Source organism: Notamacropus eugenii, chromosome 1, assembly GCF_028372415.1.
Source record: "Notamacropus eugenii isolate mMacEug1 chromosome 1, mMacEug1.pri_v2, whole genome shotgun sequence".
NCBI classification, from domain to species: domain Eukaryota; kingdom Metazoa; phylum Chordata; class Mammalia; order Diprotodontia; family Macropodidae; genus Notamacropus; species Notamacropus eugenii.
The window spans coordinates 696,132,740-696,157,436 of NC_092872.1; the positions used below are offsets into that span (position 1 = coordinate 696,132,740).

Below are 24,697 nucleotides of genomic sequence, written 5' to 3' on the forward strand. Positions count from 1 at the left end.
GTTCTGTGACTGTGCTGCTTAATCATCCTCCCTGACTACTGCATGCATCTGTACAGACTGAAAGGGAATGAGTCCCCCACCTAGGAGGGGGGAAAGGTTGGCTTTTGCTTTTGGCCCCCAACTCAGCCACATCAGCATCTTTTTAAAGTGGTTTTATTACATTTTATTGACACTGACAGTATATTGCATGTGAAGAGTCCACTCTTGGAAAGGCCTTACCTGGAGGCCTCTAAGGAGTCCCAGCCTAGGCTCCTTTACTTAGAGAGGAGAGGGGAAGCTGGGATGATACCATCCCTACCCAGCAGGGAAGACAGAATTGCCACTGGCTGCACAAGGGATGAGCAGCCTCCGGTACTCCAAGGGCAGGTATCTCTCCACAAGCACATAGAGGGGAACATCATCGGTCACTAGGCCCTGCCTAGAGTGGGGAAAATGGAGGGGAAAAGATAAGAGAATGGTCATATCATATTTAAGGAATTCCTCTGAAATTTCAGCATCAGACCCTCTCCCTGGAAGAGGATCTTTCCAACCCTTCCCCACCTCCTGCTGCCCACCCTAACCCACCCCCACCCCTGGTATTACTGAAGTTGGGTGACAGGCAGAAAAGACCAGGGTTCAGGCCCTACTGACCGCCTCATCAACAGCTCCAAGTCAGCCAACAGCACAGTTTTTCGGCCTGCATGGTGAGCAAAGGTCTCTAGGTCATCACAAAGTGTCCTGAAATACTGGTCCAAGCTACAATGAGGAAAGGTAAGGCAAGAGTTAGGAGCTCAGAAACACAAAGTCAGAGTCCACTCTACTATGAAGTAGGTCTGTACACTGGACATCCACAAACATGCAAGTCTCCCTTCCCAGGAGTGAGGGAAAAGAAGAAAAAGTGGCCCCTGGCCCTGACCATTGCCCATGCCAGCTCACCACTTCACCAGGGCCTCAGAGGCTGACTTCTCCATAGGAATTTTGGCATAGAAGCGGAAAACTTTGCAGTAATTGTTCAAGCCAGCTTTGTGTGGATCACGGGGTTGCTGAGGGCCTGGGGCACGGCGTTTAGGAGCACGTTTGGCCTGGGGAAGCTTGGAGGGCAACCTAGGAATCAGGAAGAGCATAAACAGGATGGGTCTGCCAGCCTGGCCGGAACCTGGCAGGGTGAGGTTCCTCATGCCCTGTTTGAATTTCTACAGCACTTCCACCACAATGACTGTGAGGTAAATTGTGTAAGTACTGAACAGGCCCAGACCAAACACCTGCTTGTCACCTGGCCCCAACCTAGTCTCCAGCTTCATCTTCCACAATTCCCCCACACATAGCCTTGCTTCAGCTGTACTGGACCGTTCAAGACTGGCCATCCTGCTCTCACTGCCTCTCCCATGCCCCCCCTGCTCAGGTGCAGGCCTCCTCCAGAAAGCCTTTCATCTCTCTTCTCTGAGACTTCCCGAACCTTCTTGGGAGGGTGCACCTATTCACATTTGTGTCTCACACAGTAGCTTTGTACCTGTTAGCTATTTGGGAACAAAATCCCTTACACATCCAGAACCAGGCCTGTGTTGGGGAAAGCCCCTGAATACCTGAAGAGCTGCTGCTCCCTCTGCCCTTGACAGGGTCAGGCAGCTATCTCTAAGCCCCAAGAGAAACCTTAACAAGGCATATCCCCCTCCATCAACCGAAGACACAAAAGAAGCAGAAAGGGTAAGATTCAGCGAGCATTCTAGGCCTCTGAAACCCTGGGAAGGACAGGAGGCCAGAGGCCCTGAACAGCTGCAGGAGAACAGCTGTAAATACCCCTGAGACTGAACCATGGACTAGGGATGGTGAACACCAGTTTTTCCAGGGCCCTGTTCCCTGTCAGATGAATAATGCAAGGAAAAAGGGTGTGTCAGAGCAATATACTGTATACTTACCGGGTAGTGTTAGTATTAGGAGGTACTGGGGAGGTAGGCTGTGAAAGGGAATGATATCGTTTGGCCCGGAGAAATTCTGGTGTCTTCACACTAAGTTCTGAGATGGCTGAAAAAAAAAGATGAGGAATGACCGATTCCACCCACTGGCCAGATGGAAACCCAGCTATCCCCTCAAAGTCTGCCTCTTCCCAACCCCTAGCAGCACTGGTCAACAAACCAACATGGTTCTCTGGATTTCCACAATGAGGCCCTAGGTAGATGGGAAAATCCCTTTCCCTATGTTTGAATGTGTGAATGATATACTGATCATTAATCCCAAGGAATTTTTCTTTCAACACTCCCCACATTCAAGCAGGTTAAGCTGCTCAGAAGTCTCAGGAAGCAAAGGTTCCCAGCAAAAATGTAAGTAGCTTTTCCCTCACTGTGTAACAGAATGATATTGGGAGTATTGTATGTTTCTGAAACCCTCATAAGGAAAAGGTGAATCAACTTGAACTGGCCTAGTTACCACTGGTCTTGGCTGAACCCTGATATTACCAGTCCTTTGGGGGATTTCTGTGTCCTCGTCAGACTCTTTTGCCTCCTCATCCACCGATCTCTCTTCTTCCTCTTCTACTTGATGAGCCACAACTGACTTTGCTCTGGCTTCCCTGGAGATGCTGCTTCTAGCAGGTAAAGAGTGAGCAGAAAAGCAACTGTTTTGACTTGGTGTTTCCGTACAAGGTCTGGTTCGTGTTCCAATAGACATGGAGCTGGCAGAAAAGGAAGTATTTTGACTTCGACTTTTTGTACCAGACTTCGTTGGTTTCCCAGGACCTACATACCAAAGAAGAAAATAAAAAATGATTGATGAGTTCTCTATAACCCTGATCCCTCAGGGCCTATCCCACCTCCAATATCCAACCAGATACCTGGACTAGAAAAGCATGTGGTCATACAATGATTAAGGGTAACACCCACCACCGTCACATCCTAGGATGAGTAGAAAGCACCAATTTGCTACACATAGCACCAAACACTTGGGCTAACGTTGACTATGACAGCCCTCTGTCCCAATCTGGCCCCTATACCATTCTCTGTTCTTTGATTACCCTGCTGGGTCATGGCCCTCAGTTCCTGGCCCTTTACCAAGCTTCTCCTAAAGCCTGTGGAGACAGGACTTGCCTGGAAAATCCTATCCCCATCCACAGGAGTGGCATTGTGATAAGTCTGACAAGTTAGACATGAAGGAAAGAAATGGAAAGGAGATGACTGTCAGAAGGCTGAGCTCCTGAACTGGAATAAAGTCTCTGGCTTAGGAGCTCACCCCTAGCTGGCTAGCCACACTGAAAACCACCCTAATGCCACAAAGCTTCAGGCCCTACTCAGCCATCTCTTAGGGAAAAGCCCCAAGGGCTCAGAGGCTCTTCACAACTTCTCTGTTCCTCATCTGCCGGCAGCCTACTCCCTCAGCCACCCTGCAGTCAGTACTAATGGAAAGGCTGGGTGACCTCTGGCATGATGTATGTACATGGGAGGGGGCTCCTTTTCTGCCTTGAGATCAAGCTACAAGGAGCAGTGAAGGAGGTCCAAGGCTGCCTTCTTCATGGTTTCAAGATACTGCCTCTATCATGGACAGGGAATTTAGAAGTTGTCCCATTGCTGCACTAAGCAATACACTAGACACTGCATAACTTGATGATTTTATCTTTCACTCTAAGTTCATGACTTATAACATCTCCTTCCTTGCTGTTCCAAGGAATTTTCAAAACGGAGATAAAAATAGACAACTCTTCAGTCACTTCCTTCTCACATCAATTATATGACTTGGGAAAATCAAAACAGACTTGAAAAGGAAAAAACGTGATCCTGAAACACCACTGAAGCCAGAATGCCCAGGTAGTGAGGGTGGGAGGAAAGGAGAAAAGGCAAGAATACTTGCTTTTTTCTGTGATAAAAGTCTAGACCCTCTCCTCAGAGCCCAGGGCTAGATGGCCTTACCTGAGAGATGAGTCAGTGGTATGTCCTTCAGTCTTTCTTCAAATGCTTCCATGTCAATTGTCTTACGGGTTGGGGGCCTTCGGGCCAAGCCAGGCCTCTTTACAGACTCAGGGGGCATAAGTGTGGCCAAGGTCAGATTAAAGGACCTGACAAAAGGGAGGTTTGCTGTGAGTCCCTACTGTGTTGGACATCCATCCCCCAATGGTGTTAGCTGGCACTCTCCCCTGCCATGGCCTATTTCCTTGGAAAACTCAATGTCTCCAAAAAGATTTGTCTTCCAATAGCTACTGGATGGCTTCTGGCTACATTCTATAATCTGTCCTTCTTCCAGTCTCTGGGTTCTGTCTACCCCTTCCCCATCATGGTAATATAAATATTTTTTTAGGCACCTGGTCACAGAGGACTTGTTGGCTGAAGCTGGCTGCTCTCCAGTGAGATCTTTTGTCCAAAAACAAAAGAAACAGAGAAGAAATCCTGATTATTAGTGCAGGAAGATGGGGGGTGGGGGAGAAAGAGGCACAGTTGGAAATTCATCCCTGTGGATGTCTCCTCCAAACATTGTCTCAAACCTGCTGCCCAGGAAGTTCCAGGCATTCTCAAAGTTCAGTAGAGCAATCAGCAGTGAACAGGCCCCACAGGAGGCCCAGTGAAGGGGTCAGGACCCTGGAAAGCTCACCTGAAGCAACAGCAAGTCCTTGGTCTACTTCCTGTTCAAACTCAGACACTCTAAGGCATCGCTTCTTCCTGCTTTGGACCAGCAGCCTTGGAGCTACGGTCACAGAGGGCTCCAGCTCAGGAAGCTGCAACTCCAGGCTGAAAGGAAATTGGGCCAACTTTCAGCCATATGCCTTTGGTCCTTTGGCTTCCCTAGAAGCTTTTAACCCTCAAAATGCCTTAGACCTGTTCCACTTGCTTTCCTTCTGTAACTCAACAGGTTGTGGCTCCTGTGAATTCACCAGCGCTGGTACCAGGACAGAGGCTTCTGAAGCTGCAAAAAGAACACTTGTTGGAAGGGAGCTGAGATGCTCAAGCACAGGAGCAAGGGTCAAGAGGAATCCATCTTTATTTCAGCAGCCTCTGACCCCATGTTGTTCTGCTCTGGGAAGCGGCAAGCTTCCTCTAGAGAAAACAAGGATCTTTCATTGAAGAGCCAACTGTCCACACCTTGGCTCGGACCACCCTGAAGCTGTACATCCAAGTATGGCCTCTCCTGCTGTGAGGTTCAAACAGTGCTCACCAGTCTGCAGGATTTTCTTCAGAAGAGTCCTGGGTGTGCCTTCTTCCAAGATGTTATAGAGCTCAACACAGAGCTGACCATTAGCTCCAATGTTTTTTGGCTGAGCAGGTGCAGTCTAGAGAGGGCATATAAGGAGCAAACAAGCATGTCAATACCAAGGTACTTATTTTAGGAAGAACCTGGGGTCAGTATCCCCAGTAATCCATCACCCATGGATCTGGTTTTTAGAAACCCTTCTTCCTATCATTCTGAACTGGAATTATGGCTAAGATTCATCCAATACTAATAATAACAACTCAATTCTGTACCATTAAGGTTTGTAAAATTCTCCCCAGACAATTCTATGAGCTAAGTATTGCATATCTCATTTTAAAGTTGAGTAAAGCCAAACCTACTGTCACTAGTGACAGAGAAGAAATTCGTACCCAGGTCTTCTTCCTCCAAGTCCCATACAAGCACAACACTTTTATAGATTTGAAGACTCTACTTAGCCAGGCCAAGTCCCCATCATCTTGGGGCAGCTAGGTGGTTGCCCTGTGGATAGAGGGACAGGCCTGGAGCCAGGAAAATCTCAGTTCAAACTGGCCTCAGACATTTACTAGCTGGTGACCCTGGGCACGTCATTTAACCTGATTTGCCTCATTTTCCTCAAATGTAAAATGAGCTGGAGAAGGAAATGGCAAACCACTCCAGTATTTTTGCCAAGAAAATTCCAAATCAGTTTTGATCAAGAGTCACACATGACTGAAATAACACAACAACAAAGGAAAGGTGGGACTGTATCCTCAGTTTCCAGAACAGAGGACCTCCAGGTTTCATAGTACACCTCTCCCCCTTCCTATCATTCCAAGTCTACTGTAGAGGTAGATAATGGAATGCCCAATGTTTACCTTTGCTTGCTTACTCAGAAGAGTCCGGCGCAAATTGTCACGTCGGCTTCCGCTGGAACGGTCTGTAGATGTGGAAAGACTTCTGCTGAAAAAGAATATAGGTAATTAAGAAGACCCAGAAGTAGGACTGTTACTAGAGGTGCCTTATTCTAATTAGATCAGTTCTACATTATGTCCAAAGGTATGTGAAAAACACTCTTAAAAATACCACCTCCCCTGGAACTCTCCAGGACTCTCATAGATGACCTTTTCCTCTATCTCTGAAGGAAGGAGGCTTACCTTCAGGACACATAGCCTCCCCTCCTTCTAGCTGTCCTTTACATGTCTTCCCCAATTAGAATGTAAGGTCCTTGAAGGTAGGTATTATCTTGCCTGCCAAGCACAGAGTAGGTATTTAATAAATGCTTTATCTTTCAAGCTAAAGTTTAGACCTTTAACATATTTTTTTTAAACTTTGCAGGGCAAACCCGGAGAAAGCTTTAGAATATTGCCTTGTGATTTTCAACAAGTCATTTCAAGCCTCTTTCTTCAATTTTTTCATCTGCAAAATAAGGTTGGACTAGGTCATTCCTAAGGTACACTCTAGATCTAAAACCTTTGTCCTATGGTAATTAACTCTGACAGGTAAACTATGATAGATATCCTTAAAAAGAAGATAAGAGGGCGGTCAGAAGGCTCAGGCTACCCACATTTATCTAGCACTTACAAATTTCTTTTAAAGTTTTCAGTACATTGTCCCTTGTAGAAGGAGGTATTATTATGCTCACGTTATAGAAAAAGAAACTGATCCGCAGTGGGGTAGTAACTTAATGTAACTTCAGATGCAGCATTTCAACAAAGGTCTCTCCAGAGTCCAAATCTGACATTCTTTCCATTAGACCATAGGGCAGCTTGGTGGTGCCATAGTACACAGAGTGTTGGGTCCAGTCAGGAAGACTTACTTATCTTTCTGAGTTCAAATTTGGCCTCAGACACTTACTAGCTGTGTGACCTTGGACAAAGTCACTTCACCCTGTTTGCCTCAGTTTCCTCGTCTGTAAAATGAACTGGAGAAAGAAATAGCAAACCCCCCCAGGATCTTTGCCAAGGAAACCCAAATGGGATCACCTAGAGGTGGACAGGACTCAACAACAACCATTAAACCATGCTGTCCTAAATTTCACATGGAGCCCCCAGGGAATTCTAAATGATGCTCACATGCAGCTAATTGTGCCCAGTCTCCCACCATCATTATACAGAAAGATTTCCATTTCTGTTTTGTTTTGAAATGTATCCCTCACAATGTCCAGTAGGGCCATCTGTGCTTACACGCTGACCTTAGCCAGTCCCAAAGCCACAACCACCACAAACTGTGCAGAGTCCTTAAGGTAAGTATTGATGCCTGACCCTGGACTAAGGGGCAGTGTTGAGGGGAAAACAGACCAACCTTGACCTAGTGTTAGATGAGACCGGGGAGCTTACAGGCTGAGTCTCTAGCACATGATGGAGCAGAGTCCGAGTGGTCCCTTCATTGTCAGGGACAAATGCCATGTTGTTCACCTGGATGGGATCACCTGGAAAGAATCAAATTTGATTGGCAGGGTTCTCAGACAACCTCCTTCATTGGGAGGGGCAGGTAAGGACAAAGAACAGAGAGAATCCGGTGGAGATGGGGCCTAAAGGAAAATAAATGAAATGTAGAGTATGGAAGTACCAGGACACTGGATGAGCCTTAAGGACAGAAGGGAAAAAGGAGGCCGGGGGATAAGGGGTAGGGCAGGAACTAGGACGCTGGGCAGAGGCTAGAGCCACAAAGTACCCTCTGGGGCAAGATGGTGAGAGTAGGGCCCAGAGAAGGCTTCCCCACCCCAGGGGAGAGCCCTAAGAAGCGGTGCGGTGGGGCTTCTGAGCTCTCCCAGGAATTCAAGAACCAGCCCTCGCTCAGATCCCTAGCTTTTACACAGTGGCCCCAGTGGTCTGCACCTGGCCCGACCCCAGACCCAGCTCATGGACCACGGTAGGTGTGTCCGTCTTGCCCCACGCGGATCCTCAGATTCCTTAAGCCTGGTCAATGGCCGCCATCCCAACCCGGCTTTTAATAAACCTTGTCTCTGACTGAAAGAAGGCTGGAGGGGGGCAAAGCAGGACCCCTTGAATCTCGGGGTCCCCAGCACCTTTAGACCCTGACAGGGCCCGTGCAGGGCAGAGGGGGAGCAGAGCAAGGCCAGTTGGGGGGGCACCCCAGAGCAGGATGAGGAGGGGGAGGGGCCTTTCTGGGAGGGGTGACAATCACGGGCAAGGACGGTTGCAAAGAGGGAAGGAATCCATGGTGGGACAGGGCCCCTGGGGAGGGGGCACACCAGGGACTCCTGAGGGGCTCCGGTGGGGCAGGCCCAGCAGGGGCGTTCCGCGAGTCCGTGGGTGGGATCGATTGGTGCCCGTGGGCAAGGGGGCCCCCGCTGGGGTGGAGCTGCCCCCTCAGGCTGCGGGCCCGTAGGTGGGCCAAGGGGGGTACCGGGGGAGACCGTGGAGGGGCTGCGGGGGGGGGGGGGGGGGCTTAGGGAGGTGCTCCCCCTCTGGTCTGGGGGAGGCCCGTGGGAGGCCCGTGGGAAGGCGGAGGTGGCGTTCACGGGACATCGGGAGATGGAGCCCGCGGAGCCCGAGTGGGGCCGGGTGAGACCCAGGGAGAAAGCGCAGAAAGAGGGGGCGAGCGGAGGCTGGGGCTGGCCTACCTGGGAGGCCAGACAGACGTACCGGGCGCGCAGACAGCCCCACCGCCCGGGCTAGTGCTTCCGCGCCCGCCTTAAATTTGAGCCAAATATCGCGAGCGCAGCCGCACAGCCCCACGGGAAATGTAGTTCTCGGCCGCGGGCGTCTGGGGCGGGACTGCCGAGGTTCCTAGCAGGTGTGGAAGAGAAACACGGGGATGTTGCAGCCATGACCCCTTCTCTCCGCATTTCTGGGGGCTCTGAGCTGCACAAAGCTCTCTCCTCTAGGAACTGTCTGCTATGTATCCTCCCTCTCTCTGTCTCTGTCTGTCTCTGTCTCTTTCTGTCTCCCTCTCTGTTTCTCTCTGTCTCTCTCTCTCCCTCTCTCTGTCTCTGTCTGTCTCTGTCTCTCTCTCCCTCTTTCTGTCTCCCTCTCTGTTTCTCTCTGTCTCTCTCTCTCCCTCTCTCTGTCTCTGTCTGTCTCTGTCTCTCTCTCCCTCTTTCTGTCTCCCTCTCTGTTTCTCTCTGTCTCTCTCTCTCCCTCTCTCTGTCTCTGTCTCTCTCTCCCTCTTTCTGTCTCCCTCTCTGTTTCTCTCTGTCTCTCTCTCTCCCTCTCTCTGTCTCTGTCTGTCTCTGTCTCTCTCTCCCTCTTTCTGTCTCCCTCTCTGTTTCTCTCTGTCTCTCTCTCTCCCTCTCTCTGTCTCTGTCTGTCTCTCCCTCTGTCTGTCCGTCTCCCTCACCATCTGTCTCTCCCTCTCTCTGTCTCTGTCTGTCTGTCTGTCTCTCCGTCTGTCTCTCCCTCTGTCTGTCCCTGAATCCCTCACTGTCTGTTTCTGTCTCTCTCTGTCTGTCTCTCTGTCTCTCCCTCTCTCTCTCCCCCTCTCTCTGTCTCTCCCTCTGTCTCCCTTACTGTCTCTCTGTCTCTGTCTCTCTGTCTCTGTCTATCTGTCTCTCCCTCTCTCCCTCTCTCTGTCTCTTTCTCTCCCTCTCTCTTGCATGTTGTCTCATTAGACTGTAAGCTCCTTGAGGACAGGGACTGTCTTTTGCCTTTTTTTGTATCCCCAGCCTTAGCCCGGTGTCTGGCACATAGTAGGCACTTAATAGATGTTTGCTAATTGATTGGTTACTTAGTTCTGTACCTGGCCCACCATAAACATTTAATAAATGTTTGTTGATTAATCAATGAATACTGCATCCATAAATTCTAATGAGATCCTCTCCTGCTATCAGTCATCTCTTCCAATTCTGCTAGCATTTTCCCGTGTCTTCCATGCACTTGTCCTTGCCTGCTTTTATTATTATTTGTGTACACTTTCCTTAGTGGCCTGTCTTATTTATCTTCCCATCTCCCTCAGTGATCAGGATAGCACAAGATGTATAATGTTGTAGTGGGAATTCTGGATTTGTCATCGAAAGAAAAGACTTTGTCCAGTCTCCACCACTTGCTACATATATGTGGAAGGCATTTATTAAGTACCTACTATATGCCGACACTGTTCTAGTCACTTTACAAATATCATCTCATTGATCCTCACAACAACCCTGGGAGGTAGGTGCTATTATTATCCTCCTCTTACAATTGAAGAAATTGAGGCAGGCAGCGGTTAAATGACTCGCACTAGGGTCACGTAGCTAATAAGAGTCTGAGGCTGGATTTGAACACGGGTCTTCCTGACTCTAGACCCGAAGCTCTATGTACTGTATCATCTAACTGTGGGTAAATGACTTCATCTATAAAATGGGAATGATAATATTTGCAGTATTTACTCCAGAGAATTGTCATGAGTTTCAAATAAAATAAATGTCTAATACTTTGTTAGCTTTAAAGGTCTGTAAAAATGTAGCTTTTTATAGTAAGCCCTTACATATCTAGAATTGGAAGGTATCTTAGATATCTAGTCCAACTGCCTAGTTTACCAATGAGGAAACTGAGGCCAAGAGAGGAAAAATTAGTTGGCCAAGGTTACTATCAGGATCTGAACCCAAATCCAGGTCTAGTGCTCTTTCCAGAATGCCCCAAGGCCTCTGGTAGGGTGAACTGAATTTGTTTGATACTTGTTGATTCATTGAAGATACCAGATAGAACTTTTAGAGGGATAGAGAACTCTGTTTGTTTGTTTGTTTAATGTTTGTGTCCTGGGATCCCTTTCCAGAGACATAATTAGCAATTATGGTACCTGGAGCAAAAGTGAAGGGGTGAAACAATTTTCCAGCCCGAAATAACTTAGGTCAGTAGGAAAAAGATCTGTCACACTGGGGTGAGAGTGGAGCACAGGCTTCAAGAGGGCAACTGAATTGATGGCTTCTGGGGATCTCAGTCCACAGATGGTAAAGGAATCAGAAAACTGGTCAGAAGAAGATTACAAAGTTCCCTTTGTTGGCACTGGGTGCAGGACTCTGTTGCATTGCCCATTCTATAATTTGGGTCACAGTCATGGGTCATAGTCTCACGGTAAAGAGGAGCATTAGCACATCAAGGCTTGGGACCACAGAGGAGCAAGGGATCCTGGAGAAGAAAAGACTCCTTGAGGTCACTCACAGACCAGAGCACAGGTCAGGAGAATAGTAAACACATCTGTCCCTAGATCATACTACCTTGGAAGAACTGAAAACTTACAAACTCCCAGAACTAGCTCTGAAAACAGGTACACAAAAAATCTGAAGCTTGGGACAGTGTCCCCTCCACCCAAGGAGCAGAGTCTAATTTTTAACATAAAGTTAAAAGTTAAGGAATCAGCTACAAAATGAGCAAACAACAAAAAAAGAACCTGACCATAGAAAGTTTCTGTAGTAACAAGGAATATAAAAGACAAACAAAACACAAACACAGAAGACCACAAAGTAAAAATTGCTACATTCAAAGCCTGAAAAAAAAATATGAATTGGTCTTGGGCCCAAAAAGAATTTCTGAAAGAGTTAAAAATGGATTTTAAAAATCAAATAAGAGAGGTGGAGGAAAAATTGGTGAAAGAAATGAGAATGATGCAAGAAAATCATGAAAAAAAGAATCGACTGCTTGGTAAAGGTGACAATAAACAATACTGAAGAAACTAATACCTTAAAAAAACAGAATAAGCCAAATGGTCAAAGTAGCAAGAAAAAAATCCAATAAAGAGGAGAACGTCTTAAAAAGCAGAATTAGCCAAATGGAAAAGCACATGTACAAAAATTTACTGAAGAACTTAAAAAGTAGAATTGACCAAATGGAAAAGGAGGCACGAAAGCTCACTAAAGAAAATAGTTCCTTAAAAACTAGAATTGGACAAGTGGAAGCTAATAATTTTATAAAATGTCAAGAAACAAACAAAATAAAAAGAATGAAAAAATGGGAGAAAATGTAAAATACCTCAGTGGAAAAACAACTGACCTGGAAAACAGATAAAGGTTAGATAATTTTAGAATTAAAGCCATGATCAAATAAATAAATAAATAAAAGATCCTAGACTTCATCTTTCAAGAAATTATCAAGGTAAACTGCCCTGATATTCTAGAACCAGAGAGTAAAATAGAACTTTAAAAAATTCACCAATCATCCCCTAAAAGAGATCCCAAAATAAAAACTCCTGGGAATATTATAGCCAAATTCCAGAGCTCCCAAGTCAAGGAGAAAATATTGCAAGCAGCTAGAAAGAAACAATTGAAACATCATGGAGCCACAGTCAGGATAACACAAGATTTAGCAGCTTCTACATTAAGCAACTGGAGAGTTTAGAATATGATATTTCTAAGGGCAAAGAAGCTTGGATTACAACCAAGAATCATCTACCCAGAAAAACTGAATATAATTTTTCAGGGAAAAAATGGATATTTAATGAAACTGAGAACTTTCAAGCATTCCTGATGAAAAGACCAGATCTAAAATAGAAAATTTGACTTTCAAATACAAAATTCAAAGAGAAGTACCAAAAGGTAAACAGGAAAATGAAACCATAATGGATTCAATAAGGTTAAATTGTTTATATTCCTACATGGGAAGATGATACTTGTAACTCCTAAGAACTCTGTCATTGTAAGGCAAGTAGAAGGAATATACATAGAATATACATGAATATACATAGAATATACAGAGTGTGAGTTGAATATGATGAGATGATATCTTAAAAAAAATTAAGGATTGAAAAAGAGGAATGCACTGGGAGAAGGGGAAAGGGAGAGGCAGAATAGGGTAAATTGCCTCACATAAAGGAGGCATGAAAGAGCTTTTACAATGGAGAGAAAGAGTGGAGGTAGGGAGAAGTGTTTGAACATTATGCTCATTGGAATTGACTCAAAAAGGGAATATAACATACACATTCAGTTGGGTATAGAAATCTGTCTTACTCTACAGGAAAGTAAGAGCTGGAAAGAGGATAAGGAAAAGGGATAAAAGAAAGGGGGTGGGACTGATAGACTGTAGGGTAGATTGGGGAAGGCAGTAGTCAAAAGCAAAACACTTTTGAGCATGGACAGGGTGAAAGAAGAGAGAGAGAAGGATAAACAGAAAAAACAGAATGGAGGAAAATAAACATAACTAAAAAATTTTTACAGAAGTTGCTGTGATAAAGACCTCTTTTCTCAAATATATAGAGAACTGAGTAAAATTTATAAGATATGAACAGGTTGTTTTCAGAAAAAGTAATCAAAGTTATCTATAGTTATATGGAATTAAAGAAATGCAAATTCAAACAATTCTGAGGTATTGCCTCACACCTATCAGATTGGCTTATATGATAGAAAAGGAAAAGGATAAATGTTGGAAAGAATGTGGAAAAATTGAGACACTAATGCACTGTTGGTGGAACTGTGAACTGATTCAACCATTCTGCAGAGCAATTTGGAACTACACCCAAAGGAGTATAAAACTGTGCGTACTCGTTGACCCAGCAATACAACTGCTAGATCTGTGTCCCAAAGAGATAAAAAAAAAAAAAACTTAAAGGAGAAAGACCTCTATGTACACAATATTTATAGCCGCTCTTTGTGGTGGCAGAATTGGAAATTGAGAGGATGCTCATCAGCTTGTTAGTTGTGATATATGATTGTGATGGAATACTATTGTGGTATAAAAAATGATGAGTAGAATGCTTTCAGAAAAACTCAGAAAGATTTTTATGAACTGATGCAGGACCAGGAGAACATTATATACAAGAGTTGCAATATGGCATGATGATTAACTATGAAAGACTTAGCTATTTTCAGCAATATATGATCCAAGATAATTCTGAAGGACTTATGATGAAAAATGCTATCCATCTCCAGAGAAGGAACTGATGGAGTCTGAATGAAGATTGATGCATACTTTTTTTAAATTTAATTTTTCTTGGGTTTTGAGGTTGTTGAGTTTTGGGGGTTTTTTGGTCTGTATTTTCTTTCATAACATGACTAATAGAGACAAATGTTTTGCATAACTGTATATATGTATAACCTATATCAAATTGCTTGCCTTTTCAATGAAGGGAGTAAGGAAAGGGGAGAAGGAAGGGAATTTTGAGCTCAAAATTTAAAAAGAAGAATGTTAAAAACTGTTCTTACATGTAATTGGGAAAAATATAAAATATTAAGAAGTTTAATTTGCATTATTGATATTTTCTCCAACACTTAAGTCTACTTTAGACTATCAAAAAGCAATAAATTAAGCCCTGGTTTACGTTTGCTGTTTCCCAAGGTGTAAATGTTCATACTGAATTCAACAATGAGAAACAGTTCCAGTTGGCCCCAGAGCATCCCTACTTATAATTAAATTTTACCATATTGTGCTAGAATCCTTTAAATTGGGACTTCAAAATGACTTGTATTAAAGAGATGTTCAAAGACATGAGGCAACTCCCAGCAGTTTGGATATTTCTCTAAACAGAAAAATGCTTCAAATTAAAATAACCACAAATTAATAAAAAATATTTCCTGCTAGGCTTGTTCTTACATTAACTAGTACAGGATTTTCCTTGACACATTTCCAGGCTTATTTCACGTGAACTCTCAGCTGGACTGACTGACTTGCTCTTCTCTTTTCACAGACGTTTCTTCATGTCTGGAAAACTCTTCCTTTTCACTAATTATAATCTCTGGTTTGCTTCAAGGTTCAGCCTATAAAGTAAACTAACCCAAACCCCATGATGCCTGCTCAGATTCTTACCCACTGCCCAGCTGACAGTGCTTTCTCTAGCCTCAAATAGTCATATATAGCATACTTATATGTTTACATGTTGTTATGAACCTCTCCACAGTAGAACATAATCTCTTTGAGGATGGCAGTGTTTCCCATTTTATCTATCCCTAATGCCTAACTTAGTGCCCTGCACATAGTATTGATCAGCAACCATTTATTAGAAGTCTACTGTGTGCCAGGTAATGGGCTTATAAGTACAAAAAGTGAAGCAATCTCTACTTACATATACCTTATCATCTAATAAAGGAGACATCAAATATGTATGTATATATGTATATATATACAGCATAAGTATAAAATGAATAAATATGAATACATGCAAAGTAGTTGAATCCAAGGAAGGTTGGGAGAAAAGGCATTAGCAGTTGGAGGAATCAGGAAAAACTTCATGCTGAAGATGGTGGTTAAGTTGAATGCTAAAGAAAGGAATTTTTGTGGTGGAGGTAAGGAGAGAGTATTGTGGAATGGCCAGAAAGCCAGGGTCACTGAATGTAAGAGTGTGGTGGGGACTAAGGTGTAAGAAGATTAGAAAGGTAGGAGAGGGCTAAGTTATGAAGGTCTCTGAATGCTGAATATAGCATTGTGCATTTGATCCTGAAGGCCATAGGGAACCAATGGAGTTTATTGAGTAGGTCAGTAACTTGGTCTGACCTTAGTTTTAGGAAAATCACTTTGTTTTCTGAATGGAGGATGGATTGGAGTGGGGAGAGACTTGAGACAGACTGACCCCCCAACAGACTACTGCAATAGTTCAGGTGTGTAGGTGATAAAGGTGGAGGCAACAAGGTGGGAGCAGTATGAGAAGAGAGAAGAAAATGTATTGAAGAGATGCAGCAAAGGTGAAATTTCAACAGGCCTTGGCAACAGCTTGGATATAGGGGGTGAAGGATAGTGGAAAGTCAAGGACAACTCATAGGTTACAAACTTGACAGGCTGGGAGAATGGTATTGCCTTCTTGGTTGGTTGTTGTCCTTCGTTCTCAGAGAGAACCAAAATGACATCACTAATGATAAAGTGAAATTTCAGTGTGCCCAACTGTGGCTGATCAGACCAGTATGAGCTCGGAATGCTCTACCACAGGTTGGGGACAGATAATCCGTATGAATTTTGGGGGTGGATCCTCCAAATTTGCTCATCCTATGTTTACTTTTTGCTGTCTCAATTCTGCTTTGCTCATAGAGCACAGCACCCTTTCTGATGTGGGCACGCCATGCTGAGCAGTCCTTTGTCAGCATTTCCCACATCACACAGTCAAATCCAAAGTTCTCTAGAGAAACCTTGAGAGTGTCATTGTATCGCTTCTTCTGACCACCATGTGAGTTCTCCATAAAATAGTCTTTTTGTCAAGTGTACATTTTACATTCAAACAATGTGGCCAGCTCATTGGAGTTGTGCTCTCTGAAGCATAGTTTGAATGCTTGGCAGTTCAATTCAAAGGACCAAGGGAGGGTTTAGGGGAAAAGGAAGGATAATAAGCTCTGCTTTGGACATGTTGAGTTTAAGATGTTTACTGGACATTCAGTTAGAGATGTCTGAAAGGCAGTTGGAGATGCAAGATTAGACATCAGCAGAGAGTTTGGGCCAGGACAGGTAGATTTGAACATCACCAGCATAGAGATGGTAACTGAATCCATGGGAGTTGATGGAATCATGAAATGAAATAATACAGAGGGAGAAGAGAAGGGGACCCAGGAGAAAAGCTCCCAAGTTCCTTTTATAGCCAACAGGGACAAAGAGGGAAAGATACCAAGCAAAGCCAAAACCACTGCCTTTCCTTTGCTCCCACTACTCAAGGTTTCTTCTCAGGAGGTTCAGCTAGAACTCCAAGCTTACTTTGCTTTCTGGAATTCTGGATTTTCAGTTCTAGAGTCTCATTTTCTGGAATTTTGGATTCTAGTTAAATAAATGCTTTTTGTTGTGTGTTCATCCTTTATTGATGGCTCTGGAGGAGAAGTGAGGCTGGTGACCTTCCTCACCCTTCCCTCACTCAAAAGTCAAGTGCAAGTCATGTCATCATTTCTCTGATGGCACGGTCCTCTTTGGCAGCAAAGGATGAACACAACCCTGTGAGTAGACTCAGCTCCTCCTCTGCTGTCTGTCTCCCCCTCCCCTTCCTTCTCCTCTCCAAAGGAAGGTAAATTTGGATGGCCAAAAGATGCTCAGTTGACTTGGGTTTTACTGGCTAGTAAAGGCTCTTCCCTTTCCTTCGCATCCCTGAACCTTGAGCCTACTGCACTGTGAAGCTCAGTTACCATGGGGCCCCTGCCCCCTGCCTAAAGCTCTCTTCTGAACCCTCCTGGCTTCAGAGTGATTATCAATAGTAACTGTTTCCCTCCCAGCCTGAAATGCTTTTTATAACTGATTCATGGATGTGAAGAAATCCTCTAGTCAAGGGAACAGACTTCCTGTCTGGCAACCTCACACTTCCACAAAAAAAGACTTTTCATAATTAGTCTAAGTCCTGTGATTAGTCACTGGATCACTTGATTAAGTAAATATCAATCAGTCCTTCTCTTACATAAACAGGAATAAAAGGCATTGGTATATGAAACCATATATGTTATTTATAGTTTTAAAATTTTTTAAATTGCACATATGTATATATGCCTTTAACAAAGTAGTAGGGAAATTATTTTGTTTCAATTAATTAAATTGTTTCAATTTCCCTTTCTGAACTTTTTCCCCTTCCTATGCATTTCCCTAGATTTCACTGCTGCTCTTCTTGTGAAATGGAATTGAGGAACTTTATTATTTTCATTGTAGTCAGTATGTATATTGTTGTTTTAGTTAATTAACCAATCAAGTATTCATGTTGGAAGCATCATTCCAAACACTGGGATATAAAGACAAAAGTAACAAAAGCAGATCTGCTTTCTCCCCTCTTCATCATTTCACATTAGGGTTTCCATATTTCTTTGCATTCTGTCTAATTCAAGAAATATGTATTAACTCCCTACTATACTGTATGGGCGTGTATTTACCTGGAAGAAAGAATCCCGTAGTTGCATTGGTGGTAATTCTGAGTTACTGGATGAGGATGAGGAAGAGTTCTAATTTAGCCACTGTGGAAGAAGAAGGCAGCCCCATACATAGAGGTCTGTAAGGGGGAAAAGATTTTGTATCAATCCTCAGGGAGGGGGAGCTTTTGGCAGGTGGGTCAGGGAATACTGAATGGGTGGCTGTGGTGTAAGGAAAACCTCCATTGACTTTGATCCTGGGGACAGGTTGTATACAAGAGGCTTATGACCCTTAGATACTTTTGTTTCTATCTGCCTTTTTCCCTTAATATTGCCCAAGCTCTGGTTAATATGGAAATATTTTTTGCATGACTTCACATATATAACTAATGCCATATTGTCTGCCTTCTTAAGAGATAGGGTACAGACAAGGGGCAGGGGAGATGATTTAGAACTCAAAATTTCTAAAAATTAATGTTAAAAATTATTAGATGTAATTGGGAAAAATTTAACCAAATAATGTATATATATATGCATATATATATTTAAAATACTGCCCATGCTAAGAGGGCTATTCAGTAACAGATTTGAGACGTGGCCCTTCTGAAGGGGAGAAGAAAGACCTAAGATTATTGGCTTTAAATTCCCTTCCACATTTTTGTTTTATTTTTCATTTTTTTCCCCTTCCTCCCTCCCCCACCCCTTTTCCCAGTGGCCCAAAATAATCCCAAGTGCATCCTGAAGCACATTAAAATGAAATGGGAATTATTTGACAAAATTAATGAAAATATAAAAAAATATAGATTAATATCACATTTTAAAACTAAGCTAACATGCAGCCTGGCTTAGCAGCCCATGTTTCTATTGTTTGATACTGTCCCTCCAGAAGATCCTTAGCACCTTGCCGTAAAGAGGTGGTATGTGATGGAATGAATCTGCCCCAGGGACCTGACTGGCCTCAGCTTTCCTAAGGTTAAAGTCCCTAATGGGACTTCATGGTTATCTAGGAACATTAAAAAGTTTAAGTCATATGAAATCTGGACCTCTCAGAATTGTTGGGCACCTAAGAATACAAGAAACACCATATCCTGAGGTGACTACTGACCAGATGTGTGTCTAGATGGAGAGGAGAGGGGCCATATCCAGAGGAGCTAAGTACCACCATAACCTTCTTGCTATGTTATGACAGTGTAATCTTCCTCTGTTAAATGTTCAATGACTTGTGAACTCCTTGTTTTATCCCAACACTGAACCTGAACTAAGAATTAACTAACTAAGCATTAGAGATCTGCCTCCAAGAAAGGGTAAGCATATCCCCTCCTGAATCACTTAAATTATATTCACAGACAGGACAACAGGAATGATAGGCACCTCATCCTATTCCCACATCTCATTTTTTTTGGAAGGGGTAATGAATATATTTGTGCTTCTGAAAACATTTTAATGTGTTATTGCTGTGGTTTCATCAATTACATATTCATAGCAGCCCTTTTTTAATAGCAAAGAATAACAAACAAATAGATGCCCAAGTGACTGGCAAAAGGCTGAATAAATTGTGGTACTGGATGTAAGGAAATATTATTACACTATGAGAAATGCTGAAGATGAATATTTCGGAGAAGCATGAGGAGATGGCTGAACTGATGCAGAGTGAAAGGAACAGAATCAGGAAGACAATATACACAGTGACCAAAACAATGTAAATGGAAAGAACAAAAATCAAAACTGAATGCTATGTAACTTTAATGACCAAGCTTGTCTCTTCAGGTGAGCTAAGAGAACATTCCTTCCTTTTTTGCAGAGGTAAGTGACTATGGGTGAAGAGCCTTGACTATGCTATCAAATGCACTTGATGTTTTGGTTTATTTTATTGAGCTGCTTATTTTCTCTTTCTTTTGCAATTTTACAGTGTAAGCCCCTTGAGGGCAAGGACTGTTTCCTTTTCTCCTATTTTCATATATTTTTGAAGTCCTTTTTGAGCCCTCTATATTTGCAAAGATTTTGTAAGGGAAGGAGTTCTATATTTCTACATCAGTCAGTCAATGAAAAGACATATTAGACTTTCATAATCTGTAATCAAAATTGTCTACATCCTGTGATCTCTATCAACCAATCAATAAACATTTATCAAATGCCTACTATGTGACAGGTATTGTGTATAGGCACTGTGGGGATATAAAAAGAGGCAAAAGACAGTCCCCTCAAGAAACAAATATATGCAAAGCAAGTTTTTGTGACAGTAGGACACATGGAAAGAATCAATCAATCAAATATTTATTAAATGCTCACTATGTGCTAGGCACTCAGGATACAAAAAAGAGGCAAAAGAATTCCTACCCTCAAGGAGCTTGTAATTTAATGGGAGAAACAACGTGCAAATAAATATATACAAACAAGCTATATGTAGGATAAATAGGAAATAGTGAGCAGAGGGAAAGCACTAGAATAAAGAGGAGTTAAGAAGGGTTTCTGTAAATATACATATATGTGAGATTTTAGTTAGGACTTAAAAGATGCCAGTGAAGCCAAGAGGTAGGAACAGTCAGGGAAAAATGCCAAGAGATAGAGTGTGTTGGTTGAAGAACATCTAGGAAGCCAGTGTCACTGGATGGAAGAAAGAGTATGTATAGCAAGTATAGCAAGAGTAAGACAGGAGCTGGCTAGGGTGAAGTGACCACAGTGATTGCTTACCCAACAAGCTAACCAAATCCCCTGGGATTTTTTTTTAAAAAGGAGAAGAAATGTTAGCAATTTTTATTCAAGAGGCTGAGGGCTCCAGGCTTGGGAGAAGTCAGATCTTTTCTCTTTATGAAAATACAGAAAACTGGAGGGAGTGTACCCCTGAAGGAGTGTCACCCTCCCAACAATTTCCCATATTATCTGAGACCCAGGAGCTGGGACCATTTATCCAGATGACAGACCTAGGATAAACATGGACAAATAAGGGCATGGGAGAAAGATAGGCATCCGGGAAGAACAAGCTTCTCACCTCTTGATCCTTTGCCCCAGGGAAGAATACTGCCTAAAGACTCAAGAAAGGATTTCTCCTAACCAGGAATATTGAACCTACTCTGGCAATATGAGCTGTCTACACCTGTGCCTCACTGCCATGATTGAAGTTTGAGCCTATTTTTCCTAGGGGCATTTCATAGTCAAGGCAAAAATGTGCCACTAGTTTGGGAGGAATATTTCCATAATTACTGTTCTTATTATATTGCCTTAGTAAATACCTTTTTCTAAAAGATAATTAAAGTGTAGCTGATCTGCTGTTCCATGGTCAAAACCTTTTATGACCTACCCTAACCCCACCCCCATTTTACCTTTCTTCTTAAACCTTACTTTCAGTTACTTGAGAGCAAGAATTGTCTTTTTATTTTTTTATACCTCTAGTGCTTTAGCACAATGCCTGGCATATAGTAGGTGTTTCATAAGTGTTTAATGACTAAATTGACATGAATTCAAAGCACACCAGGGATAGTTCGTGAACAATAGTACAGGAAACTTGGTCTCTTAATCCTCCTCAGAACCTTAAGCAAAGAAGTGGTCAGCTGCCCTCTGGAAACCTGAACCAAGTTGGGGAAGTGACCCCAGAGTGGGTTCTACATTTCACCTCCATGTTGCTTGGAGAGTATGAGTATCTTGTATGGCAACAGCCATTAAATAATTATAGGTAGTTGGATGGTGCAGAGGATAAAGTGCTAGACTTGGAGTTAGGAAGACCTTGAGTTTAAATCCAGCCTCAAACACTTACTAGCTGTGTGACCCTGGGCAAGTCTTTTAAATCCTTTTTGCCTCAGTTTCCTCATCTGTAAAATAAGCTGAAGAAGGAAATGGCAAACCACACTAGTATCTCTGCTAAGAAAACCCCAAAAGAGGTCACAAAGAATTGGACACAACTGAAATTAAATATATTGTTCTTATGTTTTTATGCATCAGTTATGTCCAGGTAACTATAAAGATCTGTTTAGTCTATGGTAATGATCTAGTTCCAATTCAGTTTATGGGTTGAGTTCTCAAGGATATTTTGAGATATTTGTTTGTAATGTGAAGTTCTGTCATCTGGCAAATCATTAAAGACAGCAAGCTTCTGATAACCTAGACATCATGTCATTTCTTGCTAGGTATTTTGTAAGCTCTAAATTTGTACACTATAATACGTGGTGATTTCTACTGTTTTTTTAATAATAATAATAATAGCTAGCATTTACATAGAACTTTATGGCTTGTAAAGCCCTTTCCAAACATTATTTCATTTTTATCCTCACAATAGCCCTGAGAGGTAGATGCTATTATTTCCCCCATTTTATAGAAAAGGAAACTGAGGTCACATAGCTAGCAAATATCAGAGGCAGGATTTGAACTCAGGTCTTCCTGACTCTAAGGAGCCCCACCCCCCGCCTCTGAAAACAAAGATGTTGGTGCTTCTCTCTCTGGTAACTATGTATGTATGATCTGACAGTTATCTGTCTGTTGATCTGTGATGTATCTATTGCTTATGCCTTCCTCGTGTTAACCTGAAAACTTGGTTAAAGAAAAGGCAACAGGCTAAATACATACATTTTATGATTTAATTAACTAATTAATCAATTCCCTATTAAAGAAAATGGTAACATAATGCATTATGGAGCCAGAAAAATGTTCTGGCTACCCAGTACAGAAATCTTCTGGCTTATACATTTTGCTGTGAGAAAGGAACTCTTTTAGTTGAACAAATCATAAATTCAGTAAGACAAGACAATTAATAGAGCAATGTCAGTTGAGCCTTGCAATTCCAGGCTGGGTAAACATATGTCTCAGTGACATAAGACAAGAAAGGAAATCCCACCACTAGTGACTGGCAGGCTTCCTGTCCTAAACAGATATTTGAAATAGCTGACATAGGAAAGGGTAAACAAAGTTCAAATAGAAATTATGATCTAAGATATCTGTATTTTCTTTACCATTAACATGCCATAACATAGTATATGTCTACCAATATTAAGATATGGAAAACGTCCCATTATTCAAGATAGTGTCTTAGGTTAAAGGTCTCTTAAGGAATGTTAAGTCAGCCTTGGCTGGCTTTTGTTGACATAGGAAGAGGCATTCTCTGAGTTTGCTTCAGAGAGAGCAAAGAGATTATTCCAAAATTTTATATTAAACATTATCACTAGTCACTAATGGAGTGAAACAGGGCTGTGTGCTTGCTCCTATGCTTTTTAGCATGATATTTTCAGCTATGTTGTCAAATGCTTCAACAAGGATGAACACAGCATCAAGGTCAACTACCATACTGATGGTAAGTTCTTCAATTTGAAAAGGCTACAAGCCAAGACCAAAATGGAGGGAGTGCTGGTGCATGATTTTCTGTTTGCAGATGACTGTGCACTCAATGCAGCCTCTGAAGCTGAGATGCAACAAAGTATGGATCAATTCTCTGCTGCCTGTACTAATTTTGACCTAATAATTAACACCAAAAAAACACAGGTGCTCCATCAGCCACCACCACACCATCCATACATGGAACCATAGGTTACAACAAATGGAGAAGTTTTGAATGCTATGGATAAGTTCACTAACCTTGGTAGTGTACTTTCCAGGGATGTACACACTGACAATGAGGTTGATGCACGCATTGCCAGAGCTAGCTCAGTGTTTGGGAGGCTCCAAAGAAAGGTTTGGGAGAGAAGAGGTATTAGACTGACTACCAAACTGAAGGTCTACAGAGCTGTTGTGCTGACCTCATTGTTGTGTACCTATGAAACATGGACAGTTTACCAGTGCCATGCCAGGAAACTGAATTGCTTCCATTTGAACTGTCTTAGGAAGATTCTGAGGATCACCTGGCAGGATAAGGTACCAGACACTGAAGTCCTTGCTCGAGCTGAACTGCCAAGCATTCATAACTGTGCTTCAGAAAGCACAACTCCATTGGGCTGGTCATGTTGTTCAAATGCAAAATGTGCACTTGCTAAAAAGACTATTTTATGGAGAACTCTTATGGGACAGGCGATCACATGATGGCCAGAAGAAACAATACGAGGACACTCTCAAGGTCTCTCTCAAGAACTTTGGATTTGACTGTGCAACATGGGAGACACTGGCACAGGATCGCTCAGCATGGCATGCCCACATCAAAAAGGGTGCTATGCTCTATGAGCAAAGCTGAATTGAGACAGCACAAAGTAAAGGTAGGATGTGCAAATTTGGAGTACCCACCCAAAAATTCATATGGACTATCTGTGTCCAACCTGTGATAGAGTATTCTGAGCTCACATTGGTCTGGTCAACCACAGTTAGACACACTGAAACTTCACTTTATTATGGTGATGTCATTTTGGTCCTCTTTGAGAAGGAAGGACAACAACCAACCAGGTATTGCTTTTGGTCAGGTAGCTGGAAGCCCTGTCTGTTGGTTGATCTTTGTTTCTCTGTATTTTCTCTGAAGTTCAGGGTGCTGACTTTTCCCCCTGTACTAAGTGAATGATATATGTGCTTGATTAAAGAGATTGTTGACCCCTCAAAAGTTACCTTTCCTTTTAGAAAAGAAGATCAAAAAACCTGTGATAGCAGGCCTCCCTGTGTATGTTGGGGTGCTTACTTTTACAGTCATTTGTCAAATCTAAGTGACATTTTGATATCAATCAAATATTTATTGTCTACTATGTGCCAGGCACATAATGCTGAGCACTAGGGATACAAAATGAGACAAAAAACAGTCACTGCCCTTAAGGAATTAACATTCTGATGATAAATATCATTATGGGATTTATTGAATCTAAGTGATTTTTTTATATCAATCAAACATTTGTTAAGCACCTACTATGCGCCAGGCACTGTGTGAAGCACTGGGAATTCAGAATTCAAAAAACACTCCCTGCCTTCAAGGAGCTTATAATCTAATGATAAAGATTCCACGAGATGAAG

The 24,697-nt window shown here is 42.6% G+C and overlaps 1 protein-coding gene across 6 annotated transcripts; it reads right to left on the reverse strand.

Annotated features, from left to right (window-relative positions):
- Positions 1 to 139: 139 nt before the first annotated feature.
- CENPT (centromere protein T) lies at positions 140 to 8,803 on the reverse strand. 6 transcript variants are annotated; one of them, XM_072636111.1, is made up of 13 exons: positions 8,736 to 8,803; positions 7,429 to 7,555; positions 6,003 to 6,084; positions 5,113 to 5,227; positions 4,776 to 4,863; positions 4,552 to 4,688; positions 4,265 to 4,313; positions 3,876 to 4,021; positions 2,433 to 2,711; positions 1,896 to 2,001; positions 916 to 1,083; positions 631 to 735; positions 140 to 418 (listed from the first exon to the last, which is right to left on the reverse strand). In XM_072636111.1, exons 2-13 carry the CDS (start codon positions 7,530 to 7,532, stop codon positions 295 to 297), a joined length of 1,503 nt encoding a protein of 500 aa, XP_072492212.1. In that variant the 5' UTR covers positions 7,533 to 7,555; positions 8,736 to 8,803; the 3' UTR covers positions 140 to 294. The 6 variants fall into 6 exon arrangements, with proteins under 6 accessions (XP_072492212.1, XP_072492211.1, XP_072492208.1 ...); XM_072636110.1 differs by having other exon boundaries at positions 8,714 to 8,800; XM_072636107.1 differs by having other exon boundaries at positions 6,003 to 6,087; positions 8,714 to 8,794.
- Between the last annotated feature and the right edge of the window lie 15,894 nt (positions 8,804 to 24,697).

What these genes read in the sequence shown, in the direction of transcription:
- CENPT (XM_072636107.1), bottom strand. Translation starts at nt 7,532, where the DNA reads ATGGCATTTGTCCCTGACAATGAAGGGACCACTCGGACTCTGCTCCAT. An exon ending in AGGACTTGCTGTTGCTTCAG is followed by an intron (nt 4,314 to 4,551) that starts GTGAGCTTTCCA and finishes TTTGGACAAAAG; the next exon opens with ATCTCACTGGAGAGCAGCCA. An exon ending in AGAAATCCCCCAAAGGACTG is followed by an intron (nt 2,002 to 2,432) that starts GTAATATCAGGG and finishes TTTTTTTTTCAG; the next exon opens with CCATCTCAGAACTTAGTGTG.